We start from the raw sequence: 25,211 nt of genomic DNA on the forward strand, positions 1-25,211 counted from the left end.
ACACTGACCATCACCCCCGCACTGACCATCACCCCCGCACTGACCATCACCCCCGCACTGACCATCCCCACCTGCACTGACCACGGCCCCCACACTGACCATCACCCCCGCACTGACCATCCCCACCTGCACTGACCACGGCCCCCACACTGACCATCACCCCCGCACTGACCATCCCCACCTGCACTGACCACGGCCCCCACACTGACCATCGCCCCCACACTGACCATCACCCCCGCACTGACCATCACCCCCACACTGACCACGGCCCCCGCACTGACCACGGCCCCCACACTGACCATCACCCCCACACTGACCATCACCCCCACACTGACCACGGCCCCCGCACGGCCGCAGCGCCCCGCAGTGGCCGCGCTGTGAGCTGCGGGGGCTCCCGGCCCTCAGAGCGGGCGCGGCCGCCCCCTGGCGGCGAGCGGCCGGCAGCAGGGCCCGGCCCGGCGCTGACGTGTCCCAGCCACGTGCGCGGAAGGGGCGGCGGGGCCGGGCCGGGCCGGGCGGCGGGGCTGGGTGCGGGGCTGGGTGCGGGACCGGGGCTCGGTGCGGAACCGCCGGAGCGGAGCGGAGCCGCGATGCCGCTCAAGGCCGTCATCCTGATCGGGGGCCCGCAGAAGGGTAAGTGCCGCGGCCCGCGGGCTGTCCCGCCGGCGCAGTGCCCGGCCCACCCCGCTCTGCTCCGCAGGGACCCGGTTCCGGCCGCTGTCCTTCGAGGTGCCCAAGCCGCTCTTCCCCGTGGCCGGAGTGCCCATGGTGCAGCACCACATCGAAGCCTGCGCCAAGGTACTAGGGGGGCGGGGGGCTGGGGCCGGGGAGACAAGGGGGAAGTGCCATTCCTTTCCTTTCTGATCCCTCCCCAGGTGCCTGGCATGAAGGAGATCCTGCTGATGGGTTTCTACCAGCCCAACGAGGCCCTCAGCCGCTTTCTCGTATCGGCACAGCAGGAGTTCAAGGTTCCCATCAGGTGGGCAGGAGCTCTCTCACTCCTAGGGCGCACGCAGTGGCACAGCACCTCACCTGCCTGCCCCAGCCTGGCAGCCTCTCAGTCAGCCCCATGGCATTGGGCAGGTGTGCTTTGTGGCACTGTGGATGGGCACAGCCTGGTTCCCCCATTAGTTCCACCACTTTTCCTTTGCCTTGACCACTGCCCTGGATGGTTCCTGCTCCAGAGATGCCTCTCTAGCACAACTCTAAGCTGCCACAGGCTTCTTCTATGCAAAGCCTGCATGAAACCCATCAGTGAATGACAGGATTATGTCTCTCCAGTCCTTCCCAATCCTGCTGCCGGTTGGTGCCACTAGACATCTGCTTTCCTAAGCCCTCCTTTTTTCCTGCTTGGCTTGTAGGTATCTGCAGGAGTACGCAGCCCTGGGCACGGGTGGTGGCATCTATCACTTCCGAGACCAGATCCTGTCAGGTGGTGCTGAGGCCTTCTTTGTCCTCAACGCAGACGTGTGCTCAGAGTTCCCCTTACAGGAGATGCTGGAGTTTCGGCAGCAGCATGGGGACGTGCACAGCTTTGTCATTCTGGGTACCACAGTGAGTGGCAGTGCTGGGGAGCGGCAGAGCTGCAGTGCTTTGCTGTGGGCTTAGAAGCCAGCAGCTCCTGTGGTGGGTGGGTCCCAGACTGTGAGGTCCAGGTTTCATGTGCGCTGCCTCCCTGTGCCTACTGCTCCACCATTGCTAACACTGTCCTTGTTCCTTAGGCCAACAGGACACAGGCACTGAATTATGGCTGTATCGTGGCAAATGCGGGCACACAGGAGGTACTGAAGGGCCTTGGGGAGTTGAGTACAGTGTGGGCGGCAGGTGCTGTGTCACCTGCGTGGGTCTGTGGTCCCAGTGTGTCACCGAGGGTGTGGTGCCGGATGGAGGGGCTGCACCCTGGGATTCATGTCTGTTCCCTCGCCTCCAGGTTCAGCACTATGTGGAGAAGCCTAGCACTTTTGTCAGTGAGATCATTAACTGTGGCATCTACCTCTTCACACCTGCCATCTTCCAGCACATTGGAGAGGTCTTTCAGAGGAACCAACAGGAACTAGAACTGTGAGTGCCTCAATCTGCTCTGCGTCCCTCCCACTCCCCTGCTTCCTGGGGCTGCAGCAGCACGCTCATCCTCCATACTTTCTCTATCTTTTCTCCTCCTCTGCCATCACTCACTTGTTTCCTGGTCCTGCACCAGCTGTCCTTACCTTGGGTAAGTCTCCCTCTGTGTCTGCACTCGCTGCTCTCTGTGCTGGATTGATCCTAGTGGTAATGCATGCTCTCCTTCCCTTCTCCAGGCTGCTGTTTCCTCTGCTCTGCTCCTGGTCAGCTTGAGACTTTCCCTTTCCCTTTTTCTCTTCCTACCCCATTCTCATTCCGCTCTGGACAAGAGGCAGAGCAAGCCTTTTGCCTGGGAATGCTCTCCTCCCCTCTCCAGCTCTTTGCACCAGCCAGCCTGTCACCTCATATCTCTGCCACCACCCAAGTTAAAATCCAGCTGTGCAGGCTCTGGACTGGGGACAGGATCATACACCCACCTGGACTAGGTGGGGCTCTTGCACCATCAGCTTCTGGCTGAGAGCTTATTTTGGCTGTCCCTCTGGGGCTCAGTGGGGCTGTCCCAACCTAGCCTGACAGCTGGCACTCTCCCCACTTTCGGGGAGAAGCGCATGGCTAGGTGGGAATCTGGGATTGTCAGAGTCCCTGAATTTGGGGAGGGTAGGTCTGCTGGGGTCCTTGGCTAAGGCCATGGCTGGGGTGGGTGTCTAACAGGACTCTTGCTTCCAGAGAGGAAAGTTCCAATGGCTGGCAGCGTGCAGAAGTGATCCGGCTAGAGCAGGATGTTTTCACGGCCCTGGCTGGGAGCGGCAAACTGTACGTTTACAAAACTGATGGCTTCTGGAGCCAGATCAAGTCAGCTGGGTAAGTGCTGGAGCTGGTGTAGCAGGAGCATCAAGGGATCTGTACCAGGGATGGGAGTGATTTGTATCATGGCTGGGAGTGCAGGGTGCTCCGGCAGAACCCTGGGGGTGGGTGGGTGGTACTGATTTTGGATCCTCCTCTGCCCTGGTAGTGCCAGAATGACAATAACAATCTTCTGCTTTTCCTCCTCCAGCTCTGCTATCTATGCCAGCCGCCTTTATCTGAACCAGTACAGCAAAAGCCACCCAGAGAGACTGGCCCAGAACAAACCTGGAGGCCCTGTCATCCGAGGTACCGTTCTGACACACAGATGCTTTTGGGGTTGGCTAGGGAGGCAGTGGGACCCACGAGTGGGACCTCCTTTTATCTGAGAGGCAGGTGCTCTGTGGGTTGCCTCCCGTAAATGCTCTGCCTTGTGTTGCAGGGAATGTGTACATCCACCCGACAGCCTCCATCGACAGCACTGCAGTGGTGAGTGCAGGCTGGGGGGCCCTGGGGCATGGCCATGCTCAGGGGTGCCAAGGGCATATTGTCCTTGTCCTCATCACCTGCCTCTGTCCTCACAGCTGGGCCCCAACGTCTCCATTGGGGAGGGTGTGACGGTGGGCGCTGGTGTGCGTGTGCGAGAGTCCATCGTCCTGCATGGCGCCTCACTCCATGTAAGTGGGGTTTGCCCGAGGGAGTAGGTGTCCACCCCACCCCTTGCAGGGAAGCAGCAGCACCCTGCATTCCCCTCTCCTTCACCCCAGGACCACACCTGTGTTCTCAATACCATTGTGGGCTGGGACAGCACGATTGGGCGCTGGGCCCGGGTGGAAGGAACGCCCAGCGACCCTAACCCCAACGATCCCTATGCCAAGATTGACAGCGAGACCCTTTTCCGGGATGGGCGCCTCACACCGTCCATCACAATCCTGGGTACGTTGCTGCTGGGTGGAATCACCCTGGGCCTGCTCACCGAGGCAGCTTGTCCCCTCCAGCTGAACCCTTTGCGTTCCCCTCCCAGGCTGCAGTGTCACCATTCCGGCTGAGGTTGTTATTCTCAACTCCATTGTCCTTCCTCACAAGGAGCTGAGCCGAAGCTACAAAAACCAGATTATCCTGTGAGTCATGGGCAGCACCAGCCCCCTGCTCCCTGCTGTGCCCCACAACAAGAGCCTGCACTGAGGCCTCACAGCCTGGGAGGTTCTCAGCACCCCCGGAGGGGTAGGTGCTGGCCGGGAGCCCTGCAAGTGCCTGACTACTGCTCCAGACAGACATTAAAGCTGATGAGCATCAGCCTTGCATGCTGCTTCTCTTGCAGCCCAGGGACCAGCCCTGGGCCAGGGTGAAGGCTTTGGGGACAGTAGGTGACTCTGGTACAAGCCTGTGTGCATATGCAGGGAACACTTGCTGCGTGCAGGGTCTTGGGTCCAACTTTGTGTGTTTCTCCACCAAAGGGCACTACCAGCACCACCTTGCCACTCCTACCCTGCACTATTTGTTGTCTGCAACTCCCTGGAAGGTCTTGGCCCATCTCCAAGACCTGGTGGCTTTGAATGTGCCTGTCATGTGTAGGCAGCTCACCCCACAGGAACAGACTGAGGCTCTTGATTTCAGCATGATTGCAACAGCTTGAGCTGGGCTCCTGCCTACTGCTGGGAAAACAGCAGTGCCAGGCTGTCCTAAGGGCACTGGCACACAGCAGACTAGTGGTCTGCTGGCCTACTGGAGGGAGCTGCAGGAACACCCCTTTCCCCAGTACCACCTCTGCCCCCTGGGCTCAGTGCGAGCCAGGAGAGCTGCCAGCCCTACCAAGCCTGTTCTTATCAGGTTGAGACCTGTGCGTGCTGCTTAGACAGGGCTCAGGGTGAGGGCAGCAAGCCCCTGCTACCCTGGTGGGCCAACAGCCTCCTTCACACCAGCATGGCTGGAGTTTGGGGGGGCTCACTGCATATCTCCCCTTGTCACCAGCCACATCCACTGGGCACCAGAACAGTCAACTTACTGTGTGCAAGTGGCAGAGATTTAACACCTCACTTTGTTTCAAAAACCTGATTTCATGGAAGGCAGTTTCCTCCTGAGCCTGGCATAGATGCCTACAGTAACCAATGCTGCCCTTTATCCTTTTACCTCCCTGGTTTTGACCTCTGTGCTAAAGCCCTGCACTTCACCAAGGGCCCCCTCATGCCTCTGATTTGCAGCAAGGCACTGCATTAGGTATTCTCCATCCATCCAGTATCATCCCAGTTCGATGTTTTCGGAGTAAATCCTTGCTCCTAGCCCTGTGCCTTCCTGTGCCAGTTCTCCTGTGGTCCTGGGCAGGGATTAGCTGTTCCCTAGCCTTAAGCACATTAAACTCCTTCAGTTTTGCCTCTGCCTTGGATGTGTTAATTTCCTTGCCCTCTGGTGTACACTCCTGCACTGGGGAAAACTGAGCCAAAGTACTTGCTTTCGGGATTACACATGAATTTTCTCTCATGTGCCCCATCTGGTCTGGCTTTTAGTAGGGACAAAGGTTTATTGGCTGCTTGATGTGGCACAGGGGGCAGTTCTTATCTCTGTTGTGTAATGCCTCTTTTTCCCTAAACTCCCTCTGCACTGGTTGCCCCTTCTGCAGAGGTATCTGGGGGACAAGCCCTGGCTGGGACATTGCTCCATTACAGCATGATCCTGCTTCCCCCTCTTGGAGGGAAAGAGCTGTACATTCAGCCCTGCTTGGGCTTTGTGCACTTCTAGCACTGCCTGAGCTGGAGGGGAGGAAGGAGTTAAAAAGGCCTCCACTGAGGTGCCAGGAAGTCTGGAAACACTTTAAGGTTGTCCTGCCCTGAGCAGCAACAGCTCCAATTACTTGAGGCCAACATCTGGGCTCAGAGAGGGGCCTCCCATATCCGGGGCTGCAGAGCAGAAGAAAAGGGCTTCAGCTCGGGTGGGACGGGGCTGTGCCTGCCCTCCCAAAGCAGAGGTTCTGTGGAGCATTGCTCAGCTCTTGTCTGCTGCACAGCCACGCTCCAGTGAGCCCCAACCGCTGACAGCAGCAGGGCAGGACAGACAGCAGCCACAGCCAGGTGTGTTTTGCTGCAAACTTTTAATACAAACCCGATTCAAAGTACAAGCACTAGTATAGTGTCCCTGCCACCACAGCTGGACAGAGCCAGCTCTGCTCCCAGTCCCCAGGGAGGCACCCCAGGGAAGCAGAGCAGAGCTTTGAGCTCGGCACAGTCACCCCACAGGCAGCTGCCTGGTCCTGCAGCCTTTGCTGCTCCTCCAGTGCCAGCTCGGTGTCCCGAGGGAGCCACTGCTGCAGGCTACACAGGAGAAGGGAAGAACCGGCCCACCTTCCTCGGGGTTGGCCCCTGCCTGCGTGGGGAGAGATGAGTCAGGGGTACAAAGCGAGCTCCCCCGGGCCCCCACCCACGCCCGACAGCACTCACGGGGGCCGGGTGGCCGTGCCCACGCAGCTCCTCAGGGTGCTGGGGAGGCAGCAGGTACCGGCTGGGCTCAGCTGGCCTGGCTTGGGCTCCGGAGAGGCAATGGGCTGGAAGAAGGGTTCTGCAGGACAGATTGGGGACAGCTATCTCACCCCAGCCATGGACAACCAGGACCCTTCAAAGAAGCCGAAGGCCATGGCGGGTGGGGGCTGGGGCTCCTGTGCTCACCACATTCATGCCCCAGGGCTGGCACTGGCACCAGGTTCTCCTGCTCTGTCTCCACAAAGCCTTTCCAGAAGCTGGGTGGCAGTGAAAGGAGACGAGCCACCACCTGGGCAGAGAGAGGTGTAGGATGGGGACACTGGCAGTGCCCAGGGTACACCCCACACCTCAGGGACCTCTCACCTTGCACTGCCGAGGTGTGTCCTCCATGATGGCCAGTGGTGTGGGGTTGGCTGAGCTGTATCCCACCAGCGTAGGGCCAAACACACGGGACAGGTTGAGCACATCCATCTTGCAGTCAGGGCTGTGTGACACCCTGCAAGTGGGGGACAGAGGGCATGAGCATGCTGCCCAGCCCAGGGGCTCCTCATCCACATCTTCCCCACTCTAGGGCACAAAGCCTGGGTGAGAGGCAGAGAAATGGGGGATGGGGACAGACCCCTGCCAGGATGAGCCACTCACCTGAGCAGGTGCAGCATGAGGAAGGCCAGGGTATCCCTGTTGGCTGGGGGCAGCTTGCTCACCACATGGCGCAGGGCTGTGTCACTGGCAGCATTATCGGGGATGTCTGTGGCAGTGCCAGGGAGCAGTGTTAGGGGAGAAGCAGTCCCTTCCCCCTCCCTCACCTCGGGACCCCCTGCTCACCAGCAGCCCTCAGGAAGGCAGGGTGGAGGCTGAAGGTGACCAGTGGCTCCTTGAGTCCCCGCAGAAAATCCTTGAGCACCCCACACACCACATGGATGTCAGACACGCTGCTGAGGGCGGGCAGCGTGCCCCCAGCCCGCAGCAGCTTCCGCTTCCACTCCCGCACCAGCTGCTCCGCGCCTGGCACCCGGTACAGCCCTGTCTGGGGCACAGGGAAGAGGGTTCAGCCCCTGGGAACCACAGCACTGCCACCTTCCCCATCCTGGCCCCTACCTCTGTCAAGCCTCGTGTCTCCACCTCGGTAACACACTGCACCACCAGTGTTGGCACCAGGGGTGGCGTGGACGGCGCGAAGTCAGCCAGCACACCCTGGGGAGAACAATGCCAACGCTGTGCCCACCACCCAGCCCTGTAGCTAGGGCAGAGGCTCAGCATTCTAGGGCAGTAGCCCTGAAGCCTCATGAGGACATGGAGAGCACTGCCGTGCCCCCCTCACCTCATGGGGCCAGGCGTGGTGGCGAGGCCTGGGTGTGCAGAGGCTGGGGCACTGCTCCCGACACTTGGTGTGTAGCAGCAGCTGGCACTGGCAGCACTTGATGGCAGTCTTCCCAAAGCGGATGCGGGAGCCACACACACGACATGGCTCAGGGCGGATCACCTGGAGAGGGGGAACAGGATCAGGGGCTCCCCTTCTTGCAGATACCCAGTAACACTCCTTTATCTTCTCCCAGCCAAGTCCCACTGTCTCCATCCATTGCCCTTGCAGGCAGAGCTAAGGGGGTGGGGAATGAAGGACAGCCTTGCCCCCACCACATAACTCTCTCCCCTGCCCACCTCCCCAGAGAGAGGTTGGGTCACGCACCGTTTTGGAGGTGAACTTGTGCTGGACTGGTGGGAGACTCCGTGGAGGTGAGGGGAAGGGGGCTGGTGCTGGCTGTCCCACTGAGCTGCCCTCAGTGTGGCTCTCCTGCCCCGCAGCAGGGCGGCCCAGATCTTCACTGGTGCCCCAAACCGTGGTCAGCTCTGCAGAGGGAGGAGGCCGTGGAGGGAGACCTGAAAGGCAAGCTACTCCATCTACCAGTTAGGATGTGAGGAGGCTTTCCCCCTCCCAGGGAGTCTCTGCACGAGCCAGTGGCATTTGGCACGTCCAGAGGGCCCCAGTACCTCCACAGTGGGGACAAGCATTCCCCAAGAGATCCCCTCCTTCCCCCGTGACAGCAGCACCCGGTCCCATACCACCCATCAAACCCCTTCTCAGCCCTTCCTGTGACCTGCATGTGTGGAGACACGATGTCCCTGGCGAGAACGGCGTTGAGGCACCAGAACAGCAGGCGGGAGGCTGTCAGCAGGGACCTCAGCAGGAGGGGGCATAGAGGGGACACTCATCTGTCAAAGTAGGAGGCCAATAAGATACATGACTGCAGCCCCACAGCTCTCCAACATCTCCCAAATGACCTCTGGTCCACCTGATCCCCATCCCTGTGGTCCTGCACAGCCAGGGATGCTGCCACCATGGGTACGGGGGGATGTAGGCTTCAGGGCAGTGGTCCAGAATAGCCAGGGATGCTGTCCCTACTGGGATCAAGGTGATACAGGCTGAAGGACACAGGCACCCAGAGGAGATAGCTGAGCACTGTGCCCACAGCATCCACAGGACTGATGGCTGCAGCATTGCCTTCTGGCACTGGGAAAGCCCACGCACCTCATCCCTGCCCAGGGCATGCTGGGGTCTCTACTCACAGCATTATGGGGTACCACAGAAGAACGGTGCCGCTTTGCCATCACCACAGGGCCAACCTGGGGGGCCAGGGACACACGCTGGAAACAGAAGACATCATGAAGAGCAGGAAGAGACACCACCCCTCCCCGACATTTCCCCACTCCCCAGAGTACCCAAGCCAAGTGGCCTCAGCCCAACAAAAAGTCCCAGTCTCACCCTACTCCCCAAGCACTTCAGGCCCCACACCAGGCATCATGGGGATTCAGGCTTCCCCACCAGGTCAGAGCCAGTCCTGAGGCTGGGGGAAGCCAGGTCAGGCCTGCAATGCAGAGGTGTGAGCAGAGCAGGGTGCGGGATGCCCGCACACGGTGATGAATTATTGAGGAGCCCAGCTGGGCTACGGTGGAGCATAATGGAGTTTCTATTGATCGTGGGAGGTTTGCCGAGAGACGATGCTCCCAGCACAGCATCAGTAAATTAAATTCCCTGCCAGGCTCCTTGCAGCCTCCTGTACTAGGATGGAGAAGTATCTGGGTGTCCTCACCTTGCATGGCACAGGGCCAGCATCCCAGCCTGGGATGCACACTGGGACCTGGGTGGGCAGAGGGACCCAAAGGGCACATTGAAGAAGTGTGATCAGAGCTGGGGGATCCTCACCCACACAGAGGCACAGACACCACCTCAACACCAGCCCCCAAAACTGCCACATCCCAGCATTTCCTCGTACCTGCCTATCCAGAGCTTTGCGCTTCAGGGTCCGCACCGCCGTCATATCAACATCCTGAAAGGCAGCAGGGAGTCTGAGGCTGCATCAGGCCAGGGGCATCCCCAACATTCATCTCCAGCTCTGACAGCAACCCACCCCTAACCATGGATATACAAAGGGGCTGTGCCACTGCAGAAGTGAGAGCAAAAGTGCCCTTCACTATTGGGGTAAACTCTGAGACTCACAGCTGAACACTTCTTACCACATCGTCCTCAGTGCGGTCATAGCTGATATCCGAGTGGGACAGCAGGGACTGGCACGACTCGTCCACTGCAGATGACCTGCAGAATGAGCTCAGCTGGAGCAATTGCCTCCTCAGCCTACTTGGGCAGCTACTCCTGGGAGCCCACAGCTGATGCCTCTGCAGAGCTCAGGCACCTGCTTGCCCAGCCAGCCCCTCAAGCCCAGTGGTGATGAGGGGAAGAGGGGCACAGCCGACCCCAGGGCTGCCCGAGGGGTTGGGGTGAGGACCACCACCCCTGCTCACCTCCTGATGGGTGCCAAGGCTGCCCCAAGGTGCCGGCCAGCCAGGGCACTGAGAACAGAGCACTGCTCCCTGCTCAGTGCCTCGTTGCCCCATGGTTCCCGCATCAGCAACTCAAGGACCAGCTGAAGTTTTCGCTCCTGCAAATGAAACAGGGTGGCGGTGAGCAGGTGGAGGGCCCCACAGTCAGCCCCACAGGGTACCCCTGCGGCCAGCCCCCTGACCTGCTTCTCCAGCTCAGCCTCTGCCCGGTGCCGCTTCTTCATCTCCACCTCCACTTGGTTTCGGGCGTGCTTGAGCTTCACCTCCAGCGCCGCCCGCTCGGCCTCCACACGGGCCAGCTGCTCGCGGGCACGACGCCCATCCTGCTCCAGCCGGCAGCATCTCTGCCGCGTCGCCTCAAAGCACCGAGCGATCCGGATGCAGTCTGGGGACAACAGCAGCGGGCGGTCAGCCGGGACGGGGGGCCAGCCCCCAGCTTCCCCAGACCACGCCGGCGGCAGAGACGAGGCTGCCGGTGTGCCCCGGGCCGAAGGGTTACACACACCCACCTTCCTCCACGCTGCCGCCGAGCTCCAGGAGCTGCAGCCCCTGCTCCAGCTGGGCCAGGAGCCGTCCGCAACGCTGCCGCAGCATCCCGCCGCCCGGGACGGGACGGGGCCGGGTCCTCGCAGCCCGGCACCCGCTTTCCACGTATCCACCCGCAGCTCCTGCCCCACGCTTTCCTCCGACCGCCGGGACACTCCGTGGAGCCTCGGGACGGCGCAGGCGAGGGGGCGAGAGGCCCTCCCGGCCGGCCTATGTGGGCCGGGGGCCGGGGTGGAGCCCGTCCCGGCCCCGCCTCCGCCTCCCGCCGCCGCCGGGGTCCCACCCGCCGCCCGGGCGGCTGCCGGTGCGGTGCAGCATTCCCGGGATCTTAGGGCGTGGGATGCCCCGGGGTACGGGTGGCAGCACTGGCTGCAGGGTTGGCGGTTGCCTTTGGGGGCGGGGGATGCCCAGGCACTGGGTGTACCTGATGAGAGCACCGAAGGGGTGCCGGGGCAGTGGGTTCGGGGTGCTCGGGGCGTGCAGGGGCATCGGGGGGAACCAGCGGGCGTGGGAGCACTGGGGTACAGGGATGCTGGAGGGGGCACCGCTTTCCCACGCCCGCATCCCGGGAACGGCGCGGGTATGGCCGGAGGAGCCGATGTCCTTGTCCGCTGTCCCCCAGCGCTGTGTCCCGCATACCGAGCGGCGGGGATCCCCTGCACCGGGTCTCCCGGCCTGGTCCGTGTCCTGCAGATGGAGCCATCTCCCCGCCGCACAGCCCGGTCCCTGCGCGCCTAGCCCGTACTCCCGTTCTCTGTCCCCGCGTCCCTTGCCCGGGGGCGCCCAGGGCCGCCCCGGCCCCTGCTCCCTCCCTGCCGCAGCCCCCGGTCCCTGCCGGCCCTGCTTTCTCGCAGGAGGGTCGGGACAGGGTGCGGGGGGCGCCGGTGAAAGGCAGCTCCCCCTCCCCGGTGCCTGTCCCGACCTGCTACGAATACCGGGAATAGCAGCAGGGCTGGCGGCAGGGCTGGGCGTGCAGGTCCTTGCGCATACAGACACACACACCCACATAAAAATACACATGAGCAGATCGCAGAATCTTCGCGGGTCTTCACGCCTCCCCGGCTGACACTCACCAGGAGAAAAGGTTTTGCACCCTGTGGATACACAGCACCAGGTCCATCCCAACACCTCGGTGACTCTTGGGAGTGGCTGTGGGCTCAACAGGCTCCCCTCTCTGTGCCAATCCCTCAGTCAGAGTCTAGGTAGTGACAAGAAAGGTGTATGGTAGAGTACATGCCAGGGATGTGTCTCAGGCACTCAGTGAGGAAATAGCAAGGATGTGTAAAATAACTATAGGACTCATGTCATTCCAAGGGTTGAACCTAATCAGCATTTGTGATTGACGTTGTGTGGTACTGGGGACACTGGCCAGGATACTGCCGGATGGGTGCTGCTGCCTGGGCCCCAGACAGTGCCGAGGCATGGTCCCCCTTTGGGACAGAGACCATTGGGGGCTCTGACAGGCTGGAAGCACCCTGGCAAGGCTTTGCTCCATCCTGTGCCAGACCATGGGGAACAGAGGGTGCTTCTCAGCAAAGCTCCTTCCTCCCAAGGTTGAATATGAGTCAGGTTTTGGAGCGACTTTAATTACTACTGGATCGATAGGCTCAGCATGGCCGAGCAAAATCCAATTGCAGCCCAGGGGCCTGCCTGCTCAGCCCTCCCTGCCAACTCAGCCCTCCCTGCCTGCCTCTGGGGAGGTGCTTCCTCTCTGTGGATGCTCCTCAATCCCACTAGCCCAGCACCCAGCCATGGGAGGTTAGACCCCATCATGCATATGGAACCAGCACCCTAGCAGGGGACCGGCATTCCTGGAGCAGGACAGCAGATGGAGATGCCCCAGCCTTGCCAGTGCTACCCATGGGAACACACCCCCTCCCCCCCGAACCCTTTTCCATACCAAATGCATGGAGCAGGTCTGTGGTCCTGGACCCACCTTGCACACTGGGCACAAGCCTGGGAACCCCCAGGAGGGCAGAGTGGCCTTGGTAGAATGCAGGTATCCCCTCTTATGCCCAGGGATGGATGGGGGGCACTTGCCACCCATCCTGTGTCCCCGTCACCGCCTGCTACCCCCTCCTAAGCCACCCTGGCTTGGCCAGGTACTGCATAAATAGCTGTTTGTGTCTCCACTCGGCCCCTGCGTGGGAAATAATATCGGCTGATGGAACATAATGCCCTGCTTCACATGTTCAATTTTATCATTTTCCGAGGCAGGCAATCTTCGTTTAAAGCTGAATGGGTTGGGGAATGTTAATGAAGCGCCGGCGCTGCTCTGCACCGCGCTTTATCTCTTCGAGAATAATTTGGGTGAGCTCGGAAATAGAGTTCCCAGTCCCAATTCAAGTGGCGGCAGCACCGCATGCCGATAAAAGTGTAATTCCTGGCCAGCGCGTGGCCCTGAATACATGACAATTTAACTCTTGGGGCCCCGCTGGGATATGCTGCCTGCAGCTGCCTGCTGCCTGCCTTGGGCCCCTCTGTCCTGCGTGCCCAGCACCAGCGTGGGTGCTCAGCCCAGGCAGGATGCGATCTGTCGCTCCCACTCACCCCAGCCACAGAGCAAAGGGTGCAGACCAGGGAGGAGAGATAAGAGGGCTGGAGGTGAGCTGGAAGAAATCAGTCTCCCTGGATAGACAGGACCCCACAGGTAGATCCACGGGGTGCTCTGGGACTGGGGCTCTGCTGGGAGAGGGATGATGACAGGGAAGGAGGGAGGGGCTGGGTTGGGGAACAGGCAGGAGGGAGAGAGCAGGGGAGAGAGGTCCAAGGGAGCATCACATCCAGACAGACTGGCAGACCAGCTGGGTGCTTATGGGCCAAGGGCACATGGCTGAGTGAAGGACTCCCCCAGGAGTCCATCTAGGACTTGGTGATCACTGAGGGGAGCACAGATAATTTGCAGAAGGTGTTTGCTGGTCCTGGAAGGAGAAATTCAGGTTAGTAGGAGCAAGCAGCCTTGGCCATAAAGGGAAAGCCTTGGGTGGTCTGCCTGATCTTGCTCTAAGCCCAGCCATGGTCTGTCTCCAGCTCTCTTCAGCTGTGGTCTGACAGCAGGTTCTTGCACAAGGTGATCCTCGAGTCCTACCTGAACTTCACTGTCCTGGACTCAGCTCCTGTGGCCTTCAGATGTAGTGGGTGGGTGTTCCCAGGGCAGCACAGTACCCTCAGGGCAATGGTGCCTCAATCCTCAGCCACCTCACCCTGAAGACACTGGGAAGGCTGTGTCTTGGCCCAGCAAGGGGTCAGCAGGGCCTCTTGGGCACGACTCTGGGCCGCCTCTGGTGGGGCAGTAACAGACCCTTCCCCTGGGAGTGAATGGGGTGGGCAGGTTTCCAGCACCGTTAATCAGGGCTGCAAGAGCCAGGATTAATGTGCACTCCAAGGCTCTCCAGTCCCAGCTGTGATCCAGCCCTCTGCTCTCAGCCAGAGCCGCCTCCACGCGCTGAATTATCAGCCTGAGTAATTAAGTGGAGAGCTTTGTTTTAATGCAGACATCTGATGCCTTCGCACCGAGGAGCACAACAACTGTCGCGGGTGTTTATGCTCGGTGCAACACATCTGGCTCACGGGGAGAAAATCCATCTCCACCGCTGTGCGAGATTAAAGGGAACGCAGCTCGGGTGTGGAAAAGGGAAGCAGAGCTCCACAGCCAGTATGGTGGGCAGGACCCATCCCCCTGTATCATCCCACCGGCTCCTTGCGCCCCGCTGGCGGGAGGCTCCGCTTCAGGGGTGCCCGGCAAAGCACGCGTCGCCTCTGCGCCTCGGCACGCAAGGCAGCACAATGCGTTGTGAGATGAGGGATAATTACAGGCTTGGAGATAAATGGAAATAGGGCAAAATAAAACACGGGTTTATCAGAAGTAGATGTTGCCTGGCTCACCTGATACCTGCCCTTGATAAGAGAACTGGCTGTTGGAGGAGGAGGGATGCAGATCTAAAAGCAGCCACTGTGCCATGCAGAAAATTATTGCTTTGCACAGATTAGGGGATTAGCACCAGTGCAAGGAGCTGGAAAGAGGCTGGTGTGGGAAGAAGCCAGGCTGTAGGAAGAAAGGAGATAGCATGCAGGGGAGCGGATCCTGCTGGGACCACTTTGGATTCGCCTCATTTAGTAGCTTCCTCTGTTGCCCCAAAAATGGGGGCTGTGAGGAAATCTGCTGATGGTGCACAAACATAGATCTCCTGTCTCTGCTTGGCCCCTGAATCACTATGCTTTGTTCATCATACCCACTTGCAATGTCTGACTAGTCACTTGGATTTAGTGCTTTTCTTATGGGGCAGCTTGGCTGGCCTGACACTGAGGGGAGCTGTGCTGTCATGAGCCCCTTCTCCACAAGCTTACCCTGGCATCTCATGATCCCCAACACTTTATGAGTGCTGCTAGTAGAAGGATTCCCTCACTTGCTGCCCTGTGGCAGGGCTTTTTCCATCAGAGAGCTTGCCATTGCCTCCAGTCCCTCAAGCCCCTGACTGCTTGGCCATGCTGGGGCAGGGAAGGGGCTGAAGGGGACAGAAAGAGGGACTCGTTAGTGAGGGGAAAGGAGACTCCAGCTGGGAGTGTAACTGCTGCATGTGGTGCTCCCAGTGTGAGCATCAAAGGAACCCCATTGAGAAAAACGATTTTAACAAAGAAAAGCTCCAGGTGGTTTCCAGCAAAAACCACTCTCCGGGTTGCTCCCCTACTGAGAAAAACATGTCAAAATTTGGCAGGAGACCTCTGACCCTGATCTAGTCGAGAAGCAAATGCTGTTGTGCTTGAATGAAGCTGCCTTGCTGAGACTCATCTTACTCCCCGTGGTATTGAGCAGTCGGGGCTGGTGCAGCTCTGCTCCCCAGAAGGGCTGCCAGTTGGGACCGTGTGCTGGAATATGCTGGGCCTGGACATGCAGATACTCGAGGGGTTTTGGCAAACTCTGGCAACAAAAACAGAGCAGGGGGTGTTTCAAGGAGCGGCACAAAATCATTCAACTCTCTGGCAGTCTGGGGTAATTTGAGGCTGGGAAATGTGAGCTGAAGCAGCAGGGGCACATAGCCACCTCAGGGCAAGCAGGCTGATTTATTGCCTGCATGAGCCAAAATTGCAGTCCATGCTGGGGGGAGAGGCAGGACCAGATCCCCCGCCTAGAGAGGCTCATTGCAGAACAGCAGAAAAGCCACGCATAGTAGACGCATGGGAACAGCTTGAGACATCCCATCCAGTCATGCCTCGCTGGGCATGACTGCTACCCACGTTCAGTGCCTCCTCCCAGCCAGAGCTCTGCAAGCAGGGCCCATGGCAGGGGCAGAAGAGCCCTGAAGCAGCCTTAGGCATGTGGAGATCGTGGCCCCAAACAAGTGCAATGGGGCACTGGGCTGGCTATGGGCACTGTCCCATAGGGATGCATCTAGATTATCCAGATGCAACACTGGTGCTCCTCTCACAGCCACCCCAGGAGGCAGACCATGGAGCAGAAGCTGCAGCACATTCCCCTGGGTAGGAGAAGAAGGGCTGCCCTGCTGGCATTGCAATCACTGGTGTCACAGGATGCCACCATGCTCCCCTTGTGCCCAAAGCCACCCCATCTCCCTTGCCTTTTCAGCTGCACCCAGCCCAAGTGTGGGATGTCTGTCCCCACCAACTGGAGTTAGTTCCCCGAGATGCTATATCAAATGCTTTAATAAAAGCCTGATATTTCATACCTCTTGTCTCTTCACCATCAATTTATTTAGCAATTTTACCCAAAAAAATGCTATGAAGATGGACTGGGTAGATTTATTCTGTGTGAGCTCCAAGCATATCTTTATTGCTCCCTGTTCCCTTGCCCTCGAGGTCCTCAGAAGCATTTTTCTCTTAATATTTGCTCTATTATGTTACCAGGGATGAAGCTCTGTTGATGGGCAGTAATTGCCTGAACTGCCCTGCCTTCCCGTGATGAAGATTGGTACCTTACCAGCAGCTGCCTCCCTGCTCTCCTGTCCTTCATCACAACATTATTGACTAGGAAAGTTCATTAATGAGACTCCTAATGACTGCAGCCATGCCAGCCCAGCCCACGATGCTAACCTCTCCCATGTTTTGCCTTGGTGGCTGCTTGTAGGAGGAGGCATTGCAGGATGTTTTCTGCATCTTTGGAGCCATGTGGGTGACTGAGCCATTTCTAAAACTCTGCTGATTCCCTTTGCCAGAGGATGCTGTTCCTGCCTGAATTCTTATTCCCCTTGTTTTTGGGGACCAATCTCTCCATGCAGGCTGTGTTGGCCAGACAGTGAAGGGGAGGTCTAGGTCAGCAGTGGTTGAGAGGTTTTGGGGGGTCCTGGGAGCATTCCTGAGGCTTCTCTGTCCTGGTGTTTGCTGTGCTGCCCACTGTCCCAGCACCAGCAGCCAAGAGCCAGGCTGGCATCAAGCCAGGCATGATGCTGGGATTAGGCACTGCCTCCTACAAATGAGCTGTTAATTATCATAATCTGGTAATTGAGAAAAATCTAATTATGCAAAGCTAATGGATTTAAAGCTGTGCTGGGGAGCACAGGCCAGGGGAGCACAGCTGGGCAGGGCCAGTGTCGCCAGACCATGGCTACAGACACTGCCAGAGTCTTGCAGTGCCTTTTGCTTCACTCTGAGGCTCTGTGGGTGCCCAGCCAGGGCCAAACATCTGCAGGAGAGAGCCCAGTCCTCTTGTTCCTCTCCAGCCCCACTGGGCCTGGGAAACACCTTTTCCCTGTGCCTGAGCATCCTTACCTCTGATTTCTCCACCATCTCTCCTGGGAGGCTGGAGAACAGAGCCTGCTGTCCCAGCTTGTGTTCCCTCCCCAGCCTCACAGACAGAGCTCTGCTCTGTGCCTCTGCTCTGCTTCCACTGTCAGCAAACCGGGATCTGCTGTGGGATCTGCTCAGACAGGTCCATGAGGGGCGAGCCCAGTAAGAGAAAGCAGCATCTTTTACTAGACCAACTGAGATTGTTCAGAAAGGGACACAAGCTTTTGGGTACACAAGTGCTTCTCAGCACTCACAAGCAGCTGTTTCTTTCAGCTTCAACATAAAAGATTTGCATCTTCCTGTGCACTGTGAACGTGAGGGATACTGAGTGGTCCTGGCCCCTCCACCATGTCAAATGCCCTGGCCTTGAGGTAGCACCATACTAGAGAGCTTGGCATCATCCCTGTGGTGGCATGCAGGTGATGCCAGCACCTGGCACTCCCCTGAGGTCTGTGCCACTGTTCCCATGTGCTCTGCCAACCTCTTACTCTTGCCTGTGCTCATGGCAGTCTGGGCCGTTTCAGCTTTTGGGGATCCCAGAGGAGGTGCTTGAGTCCAAGGGCACAGGAGCTGTGGCAAGAGTGACACCAAACATCTTGACTCCTTGGCCAGCCTGATGAGCTGTGCTTCAGAGCTGTGCATCTGCAACACCGGTGCCGAGCTTGGGGTTCCCCCATATCTCCATGGCCAAAGACAGGTTGACCCCCAACATATGCCTGGCCAGGCATCTCTCCTGAGCCCAGGGCCAAGCAGCCCTGCCTGGGTGGCATCTACATGCCCTGGCAGGGGAGAAAGAGGAACTTGCCTGTCTCCCCCTTCCCTGGGGAACCCACACTAAGTGCATGGAGAGGGTGGAAATGAGCAGGACTCCAAGTAATTGCCCACAGCCCCGGGGGATAGCAGTAAGAGTGCCCTGAGCTTTCCAGGATGTTTCAGCCTCTGGCTCCAGCTCCTGCAGGATGTGGTGATCGCTAAGTACATCTGCGATCTCGGCACTCGGCGAGCTTCCCGCTCGGGGCAGGGTGCGGCGGCACCACCGCAGCAGTCCCGCCCCGGCACTGCTGCGCATCGCTCCGCACAGCCCGGCCGCCCGGGCTCGGACACTCAGCCACCCCTGCACCTCGGCTGGCACCTCGGGCTCAGCGGGGACAGCAGAGCTGGCCGGCAGCATGTGGCTGGAGGAAGCTCAGAGGCCTCCCCCACGCACCTGGGGTCACCCCTGGCCCTCTGCAGCCCTTCCTGAGGGGCACTGCCCTGACAGGCGCCCAGCACGCAATGCCCCAGCCCCACGGCAGCCCCCGTGCAGCCTGGAGGAGTTCGCCAGCCGTTCCACCCTCCACGGCATCCATCACATCTTCCGGCACCGCCGCTACACCGTCCGCAACTTACTGTGGCTGCTGGCCTTCCTGGGCTCGCTGGCCCTCCTTGTTCATGCCTATGCCAAGTGTGTGGGCTTGTACTTCCAGTACCCCCACAGCACCCAGCTGGAGGAGGAGACGGAGCACAACAAGATCTTCCCCGCCGTTACGATCTGCAACCTCAACCCTGCCCGCTTCTCACAGCTCTCCAGCCACGACCTGTACTGGGCAGGGGAGATGCTGGGGCTCCTGGATGGTGCTGGCCGGCCCCTGGTGCCAGAAAGCCCTGAGAGGAGCAGGCTGGAGGCTCTGCTGGGGACGCTGGCCGTGAGCGAGGAGGAGAAGAGCCGTCCCTTCCACCTGGAGGAGTTTTATGAGCGTGTGGGCCACCAGCTGGACCTGGGGGAGATGCTTGTGAGCTGCACGTTTGCCAAGGAGGACTGCAACACCAGCGACTTCCAGACAGTGAGTGGCCAGTGGTGGGACATTCCAGGGGGCAGGGAGGACTAGGCATGGCCCCCGGGCTGGCACCCACAGCCTAGTGCACTGCTGTGTGCTGATAAGGAGATCCTAGCCCCCAGTGAGCCAGGATCAGGGAGGTTGAAAGATGTCAGGCACCAGTTTTGGTGGGCTGTAAGGCTCTGGGTTTGCTGGGACTGGGGCAGAGCCCCATGCAGAGCTGGGGTGCACTAGGCTGAGCTGGGGGGCTCTGGCAGTGCTTGTGCTGTGAAGCCAGACTAGGAGGCACAGAGAAAGGGTAGGATGGGAGCTCAGCCTTGGGATTTGTGCAGATTGGAGCAGCAGAGGCAGGCTGTGACCCGCAGCCTTGCACCAGCCTGCCTAGCAAGCCTGGCTCCTTACCTCTGCCATGGGCTCTCGGGGGGAGCCAGGCTCCTGAGGGCCTGCAGAGGGAGGGATGGTAAATCCGGGCCTGGAGGGTTTTAAAAGGGAACAAAGCATATCCCCTCCTGGCAAAGCAGGTACCAGGAGATGGGTTGAATCCAGGCAGTAGTGTAAGTCAGCAGAGGAAGGCACAATCCTGCCCTTCCAGTCAGCATGGGGACATGCCTGGGACATGGGCACAAGGAGGTGGCTGAGCCCTTGGTGTTATCAGAGCCAGAAGAAGTAAAAAGCTCATGGAAGTCCCACTGATGGACACCACAGAAGTGCTCTTGGCACAGATGCTTGGCACAGGTTTGTGGGATCTCGGCCGAGCCAAGGGTGAAGGAGAGCTACAGCCCTGGCCTAGAGCTCCAAGCCCTCCTGGGCTGGGGAGAGCTGGCACACAGGGGGAACAGCAGGCAGGACTGTGCGAGGCCAGTGCCACACCGAGAGTCCTGCCAGCCCTGCCATCCCACGGCCTGGTGGGCAGCCTTGGGGGCTGCAGCCTCTCCCGGCACCGCATGAGTGCCCACTGCCACTGCCTCTCCCAGCTGGCAGCTGCTCCGGCTTGGCATATGAAGAGCTGTGAGCTGGGAGGGTCTCTAATCTAGCATGACGTCTCTGCTCATCACCCTAATGAGAACAAATTGGGGCTGTCACACAGGGCCCTTCCACCAGGTGTCAGGCAGCTAGCGGGGACAGGAGGGCAATGCTGGTGAGGGGCACCTGCAGCCGGCTGTGCGAGCCAGCTCCTGCAGGGCCACGGCTGCTCTCACAGCCGGACTCCTGCCGCTGTGCCACCCTCCACAGCCTTCCCAGCGCCTGCAGGGACTCCAGTGCCCAGCCGGGCCTGGCTGGGTCACCCCAGTGCGGGCGGGTTCGGGTGGGATGCAGGCAGGGCAGAGGCAATGCCCAAGTGGGAACCATCCCTTCCCTTCTTTCCCTTTTGCTCCTGAGTCAACATCGGAGGATTACTGGGCTGTAAACAAGGGGATCAATGGTGCTGATGGGAACATTTCCTGGTAATAGCTCCGGCCTGTAAAACACAGTGCAGGGGGAGGAAGGGGAGGCTCTGCTCTCGCAGCAGTTAACCCTTCCCACCCTTGCGCTGGCTTCTCGGTGCCTCGGCTTGGACTCACTGGCTGGTCTGGATGGTGCTTGCCTTGGCTTGGGCAGGCACTCAGCCTCTGGGCACGCAGCAAGGCCTGTCAGAGGTGTGCTGCCAAGCTGGCAGTACTGGAGGAGGCATCCTGACCTCTGTGACTGTAGGGTGGCTGGCCCCTGCTGCTTGGTGATGGCTGCGAAGAGGCAAGTGTCATCTCAAGGACGTGCTTCCAGCACTGCTGGGAAATGTTAAAGCCATTGTAGAAGGATGCCCAGCTCTAGTCTGTGCATGGGAATACAGGGCTGCTACAGGCAAGTGGAGAGGTGCTAACAGCTGCTGTAGCATCCCCTGGCTGCTTAGGAGAGCAGAGAGTGCCATCAGTCCTTCTTGGCAGCCCAGACTATAGAGCTTTGGACAGGTGAAAAGGTTTCTTCCTGCTGGTTGTAGGGAAGGATGCCCAAGTAAAAGGTTTCTTTTGGCATCTTCAAGCATCTGCCTGAGCACCTCTACTGTGGATCTCAGCTCTGTGTGCTCATCTCACTGCCACCCCTCTAGGACAATAGTACCACAACTGGCTCCAGGCTCAAGCACCAACCCAGTCTGAACTCTGCCGTTCCCATGCCCCAGCCTCCCACCTCACTGCCAGCTACCCTGCTGCCCACTTCCATGCACAGGCAGCCCTGAACATGGCAAGTCCCTTTCACACAACCTGCTGTGCCATTGCCCCAGCATCCATGCCTGTGTGTGCCCAGAGGGCACTCCTGCCTTGGCAGGATTCCCCGTCACTGGTGCTGCCCTAGGACACTGTCCTGCTGTCACACAGCCACACTGCTGAATGCCTCATGCTGTCTCTGCAGCCTGAGCAGGACAGAGGGTGATGAGTACCTGGCACTCAAGAGGATGCCTGCATTCCTCTGTGGACACAGGCTGGTTGTGGTGCCCTCCGCCTGCCCTGCTTGGGCCTGGCAGGTAAATGTCAGCCTATTTTTATCTGCTCCCCCATAGGGCAGCTGTTCCTTCCATCCAGATGAGCAGATGTGCCTCCATTTTCCATCCCACTGGGGAACAAGGTTAATCTCCCTGATTTCACTCCCTCGCTTCCTAGAGCTGTCCTCCCTGGCTCTGGGCAGTGGGGGATCAGGGACTAATCCTCCCGGAATGAGTCAGGCTGCGGTGGGCTCTCAGCACCACAGCACGGTGACTCCCAAAGGCATCACCTGCTGGTGGTGGTGGCCATCTCCCCACTCCAGGATGGCAGGGGCCTCCTCCTCACCGTGTCTCAGCCAGGCTGTGTGGGGCCAACCTGGCTGCAAAATGTGGAGAAGGCATTGGGGTGGGGCAGATATGTGCCACGGGATTTGCACAGCGCTGGTTTGTTGTGGGGCTGGGGACACAAGACCTAGAGGAAAACTCAGGCAGCACTGAACGGCATCAGTGCAATGTGTAGCCGGCAGCACAGGTAGTGGGGCTGCAGCTGAACCCCTCCTGGTGGGCACTGTCTGTGTAATTATACCTGTTTCCAGTGGTTCTCCCAGCCAGCATGGTGCAAGGCACCACCAAGGGGCTGAGTGATGGTGTGTGTAATAGCAGGGCTGGCAGGTAATAGCAGCCTTGGAGTCCATCAATAACTCCACTCTCTGATGGATGCTGCCCTCCCCTCACCTGGCACAGCCCACAATTAGTTACAGCAATGCTTTCCACTCTCCCCACTGCACTGGGAACGCAGTGTTGGGGTTTTTGGCCGGACCAGGAGGTAGCTGTGCAGGTCATCCAGGTAGCCTCAGCTTCACTCCCACCTTCATGCATCACACAAGAGCAGATAGTTTAATATTCTATTAATAGTTTTACCCCCTGAAATTATTGATCAAAATTACAGCCAGAGCTGCCAACTTTAGGAATCAATCTGGCATCCTCCGTAGTGGACTGGGGGCAGAAGGGACAGCTAGCCAGGCAGGGGGCATGGCATGGGGCTGGGCATGGGGGCAGCATAGTGTGGGGCTGCCTGGGAACCCTGCTCACCTCCTGACGCTGCTAAACTGTCTCAGAATTATGTTCTCAGTGCTTCTCCTCTGTGAACAGCTCAAGCCTTCCTTCCCAGCTGGCAGGTGCCAGCAGGCCCTGGGCAGCCGGCGGGGACAGCACTGCTATCTCTGCCACCCAGCCGCTGCCTGCCCGCTCGCACCAGCTGCCTGTGGGAGCACCTGTGCCCCAGCTCACCTCTGTGAATTATTTAAAGCTTCTCCGGGTGCTGCAGGAAGATGATAACATCAGAACTGGGGAAGGATGGGAAGCTGGAGACATTGGGCAGCTGGTGGGGAGCAGCTCCTGCCCATGCTCAGGGTCTGTGGCACCCCTGGAAGCGTCCCTCTGCAGCCAGGCTGGCTTTGGGGACAGGACTCAGCCCTCGAGAGCAGCTGGCATGGGACTGCGACCCTGGAGCTGGAGAGGAGAGATGACCAACGCAGGAGAGGAGTGTGTTACCCCTCCCACAGCACCCTGGATTGTTCCCAAGGGTGCAGACAGGGATTCGAGGCAGGCGGAGGGGTCAGGGCCAGCCAAGGTGCCCCAGTGTGGGGGCGGTGAGGGTGGAGGGGCGCAGGTGGGTGGCCCCCGGCCCTCTCGAGGCTGATTGCAGATCCGCCTGGCAGGGGATGCGGAACCTGCCGAAATAGCGGATTTAATTATCTCCGTGGAGCAGCGGGAAACCAGCGAGCAGGGAGGGGGCGGCGGGTACATAGCGCTGGGGCGTCGCAGCAGGGGAGCAGTGAGGGCTTGATCTAGCAAGGCTGTGCCCCACACAGCCTCCAGCCCCACAGCAGCTACTCAGCAATCCCATGCCATGAGCCGCTTCCCACTTCTCCCGTAGGAAGGACGCAGCCCCCTCTGCCAGCCCTCTCTGTCCCCACACAAGGCTGGGGACCCCCGAGCCGTGCGCCCCCTGCAGCCCCCTCCCCAGCCCCAGCCCTGCTCAGTATGCTGCACGCTCCCTCTGGGCACTGGGCAGGAACTCTTCATTTCACACATCATTTCCTGCTGCTGCTGCAGAGCCACCTGCAGCCCCATCCCCGTCCCCCCCGGCTGCCCCCATCCTCATCCCCTTGGCATCAGCCCCCAGCTGGCCCTGGGACTGCTTGCTGCACACTGCTGTCCATGTGACCTTGGCACTGCCCACGGCCATCGCACGGCTGTCCCCTGAGAACCGTTCCTTTGTCACCACCTGCGGTCCCCGTACGCTCAGCGTAATCCTCGGCACGACGCCTCATCCCTCTGCACTGCTCCCTTATCACTGACTGCCATCCTTGTCCCCTTGGCTCCTCCAGCACCTCTCTGCCCCCTTGGCCCTTCTCCTTTCCAAGGAGTGCTCCCAGCTGCCAACCCAGCCAGACTCCCCCTGCCGGCTCTGCTTTGAGCCCCAACCAGGAAAAACTGCTTTTCTCCCAGGAAATGGGTCCTGGCGTCCCAGCCAGCCCGGACCCGGGGTGCTCAGCACAGAAGGGTGCCTGGCCCCGGGGCTCCGCAGGTCTGGAGGAGTTAGCAGGCAGGGGCTGGGAGGTGAGGGAGCAGCGGGAGGGACCAGGAGTGATCAATACGGTGTGCTGGAGCCGCGCACAAATCGCGGCTCGGAGCCATAAATCTCGCTCCCGTCGCATGCGATGAGGATGAGCAGGGAGCTTATCTCCCGCTGCGGCGCCGCCGGCCGCTCCGACACTCGCCCCAGCGCTGCCGGGGAGCAGAGGGAGCACCCCACGGGCCCCGCAGAGTCAGCGGTGCCTCAGGGCTGGGGAGGCTGCCAGCTCCCAGGCGTGGGTATAGCCCGGTTGCATCCACGAGCACCACTTTTGTGGGAGCAGGCATGCGGATTCAGACAAGGGCTGGAGGCCGGGATGATAGAATGGCTCTGGGCAGACATCCTGAAACAGCTGAAGCCACCCTGGCTCTCTGGCTGCTCCTGCCAGCCACCTGAGATGAATCACTGGGACGAATGAGTCACCTGCTGGCCCCCCTGGCCTTGGCCATGTTGGCGGCAGAGCTTGGCAGCAGCATCCACTACACTTCCTCACCCTCCCCTTGGCACAGTGGCAGGACTGCTGCTGCTCCGCTTTCTGCAAGGGGAGAGCTGCAAGGAGATGTCCAAGGGCTTGTGGAAGAACAGGCAGCACAAGACACATGGCAGGGTTGCCAGCAGTGAGTCCAGTGCCCTGTGTGTCCCTTCCCAAGCCAGATGCCAGGTGACCCCCATCCAAGCAGCAAACGCTCCAGGCAAGCTCGGACTATGGGCATGTGGCAAGCAGACTGCTACTGGCATCTGGCCGGGATCGATTTAATCTGTCCAACCCAAGAAAATCCAGCTCATCCAGATCTGGAAAG

The 25,211-nt window shown here is 59.7% G+C and overlaps 2 protein-coding genes across 4 annotated transcripts; one reads left to right on the plus strand and one right to left on the minus strand.

Annotated features, from left to right (window-relative positions):
• The first annotated feature begins 508 nt into the window (after nt 1–508).
• On the plus strand, nt 509–5,281 carry GMPPA (GDP-mannose pyrophosphorylase A). Its single transcript, XM_021526331.4, has 12 exons — nt 509–633; nt 701–798; nt 876–979; nt 1,362–1,554; nt 1,722–1,781; nt 1,931–2,061; nt 2,788–2,922; nt 3,116–3,213; nt 3,347–3,393; nt 3,489–3,581; nt 3,672–3,840; nt 3,929–5,281. The coding sequence occupies exons 1-12, from the start codon at nt 591–593 to the stop codon at nt 4,027–4,029; spliced, it is 1,272 nt and encodes a 423-aa protein (XP_021382006.3). The 5' UTR covers nt 509–590; the 3' UTR covers nt 4,030–5,281.
• A 691-nt stretch (nt 5,282–5,972) lies between these two features.
• Nucleotides 5,973–10,985, minus strand: LOC110468389 (rac GTPase-activating protein 1). 3 transcript variants are annotated; one of them, XM_085585039.1, is made up of 16 exons: nt 10,721–10,985; nt 10,394–10,596; nt 10,173–10,309; nt 9,888–9,966; nt 9,647–9,700; nt 8,940–9,017; nt 8,471–8,585; nt 8,062–8,222; nt 7,696–7,857; nt 7,473–7,568; nt 7,200–7,401; nt 7,017–7,122; nt 6,738–6,870; nt 6,561–6,663; nt 6,336–6,453; nt 5,973–6,261 (listed from the first exon to the last, which is right to left on the minus strand). In XM_085585039.1, exons 1-16 carry the CDS (start codon nt 10,803–10,805, stop codon nt 6,210–6,212), a joined length of 1,884 nt encoding a protein of 627 aa, XP_085441165.1. In that variant the 5' UTR covers nt 10,806–10,985; the 3' UTR covers nt 5,973–6,209. The 3 variants fall into 3 exon arrangements, with proteins under 3 accessions (XP_085441165.1, XP_031361180.3, XP_085441164.1); XM_031505320.3 differs by having other exon boundaries at nt 8,062–8,252; XM_085585038.1 differs by having other exon boundaries at nt 8,062–8,264.
• Between the last annotated feature and the right edge of the window lie 14,226 nt (nt 10,986–25,211).

The sequence above is a fragment of the Lonchura striata genome, chromosome 7, assembly GCF_050655825.1.
Source record: "Lonchura striata isolate lonStrDom1 chromosome 7, ASM5065582v1, whole genome shotgun sequence".
NCBI lineage: Eukaryota > Metazoa > Chordata > Aves > Passeriformes > Estrildidae > Lonchura > Lonchura striata.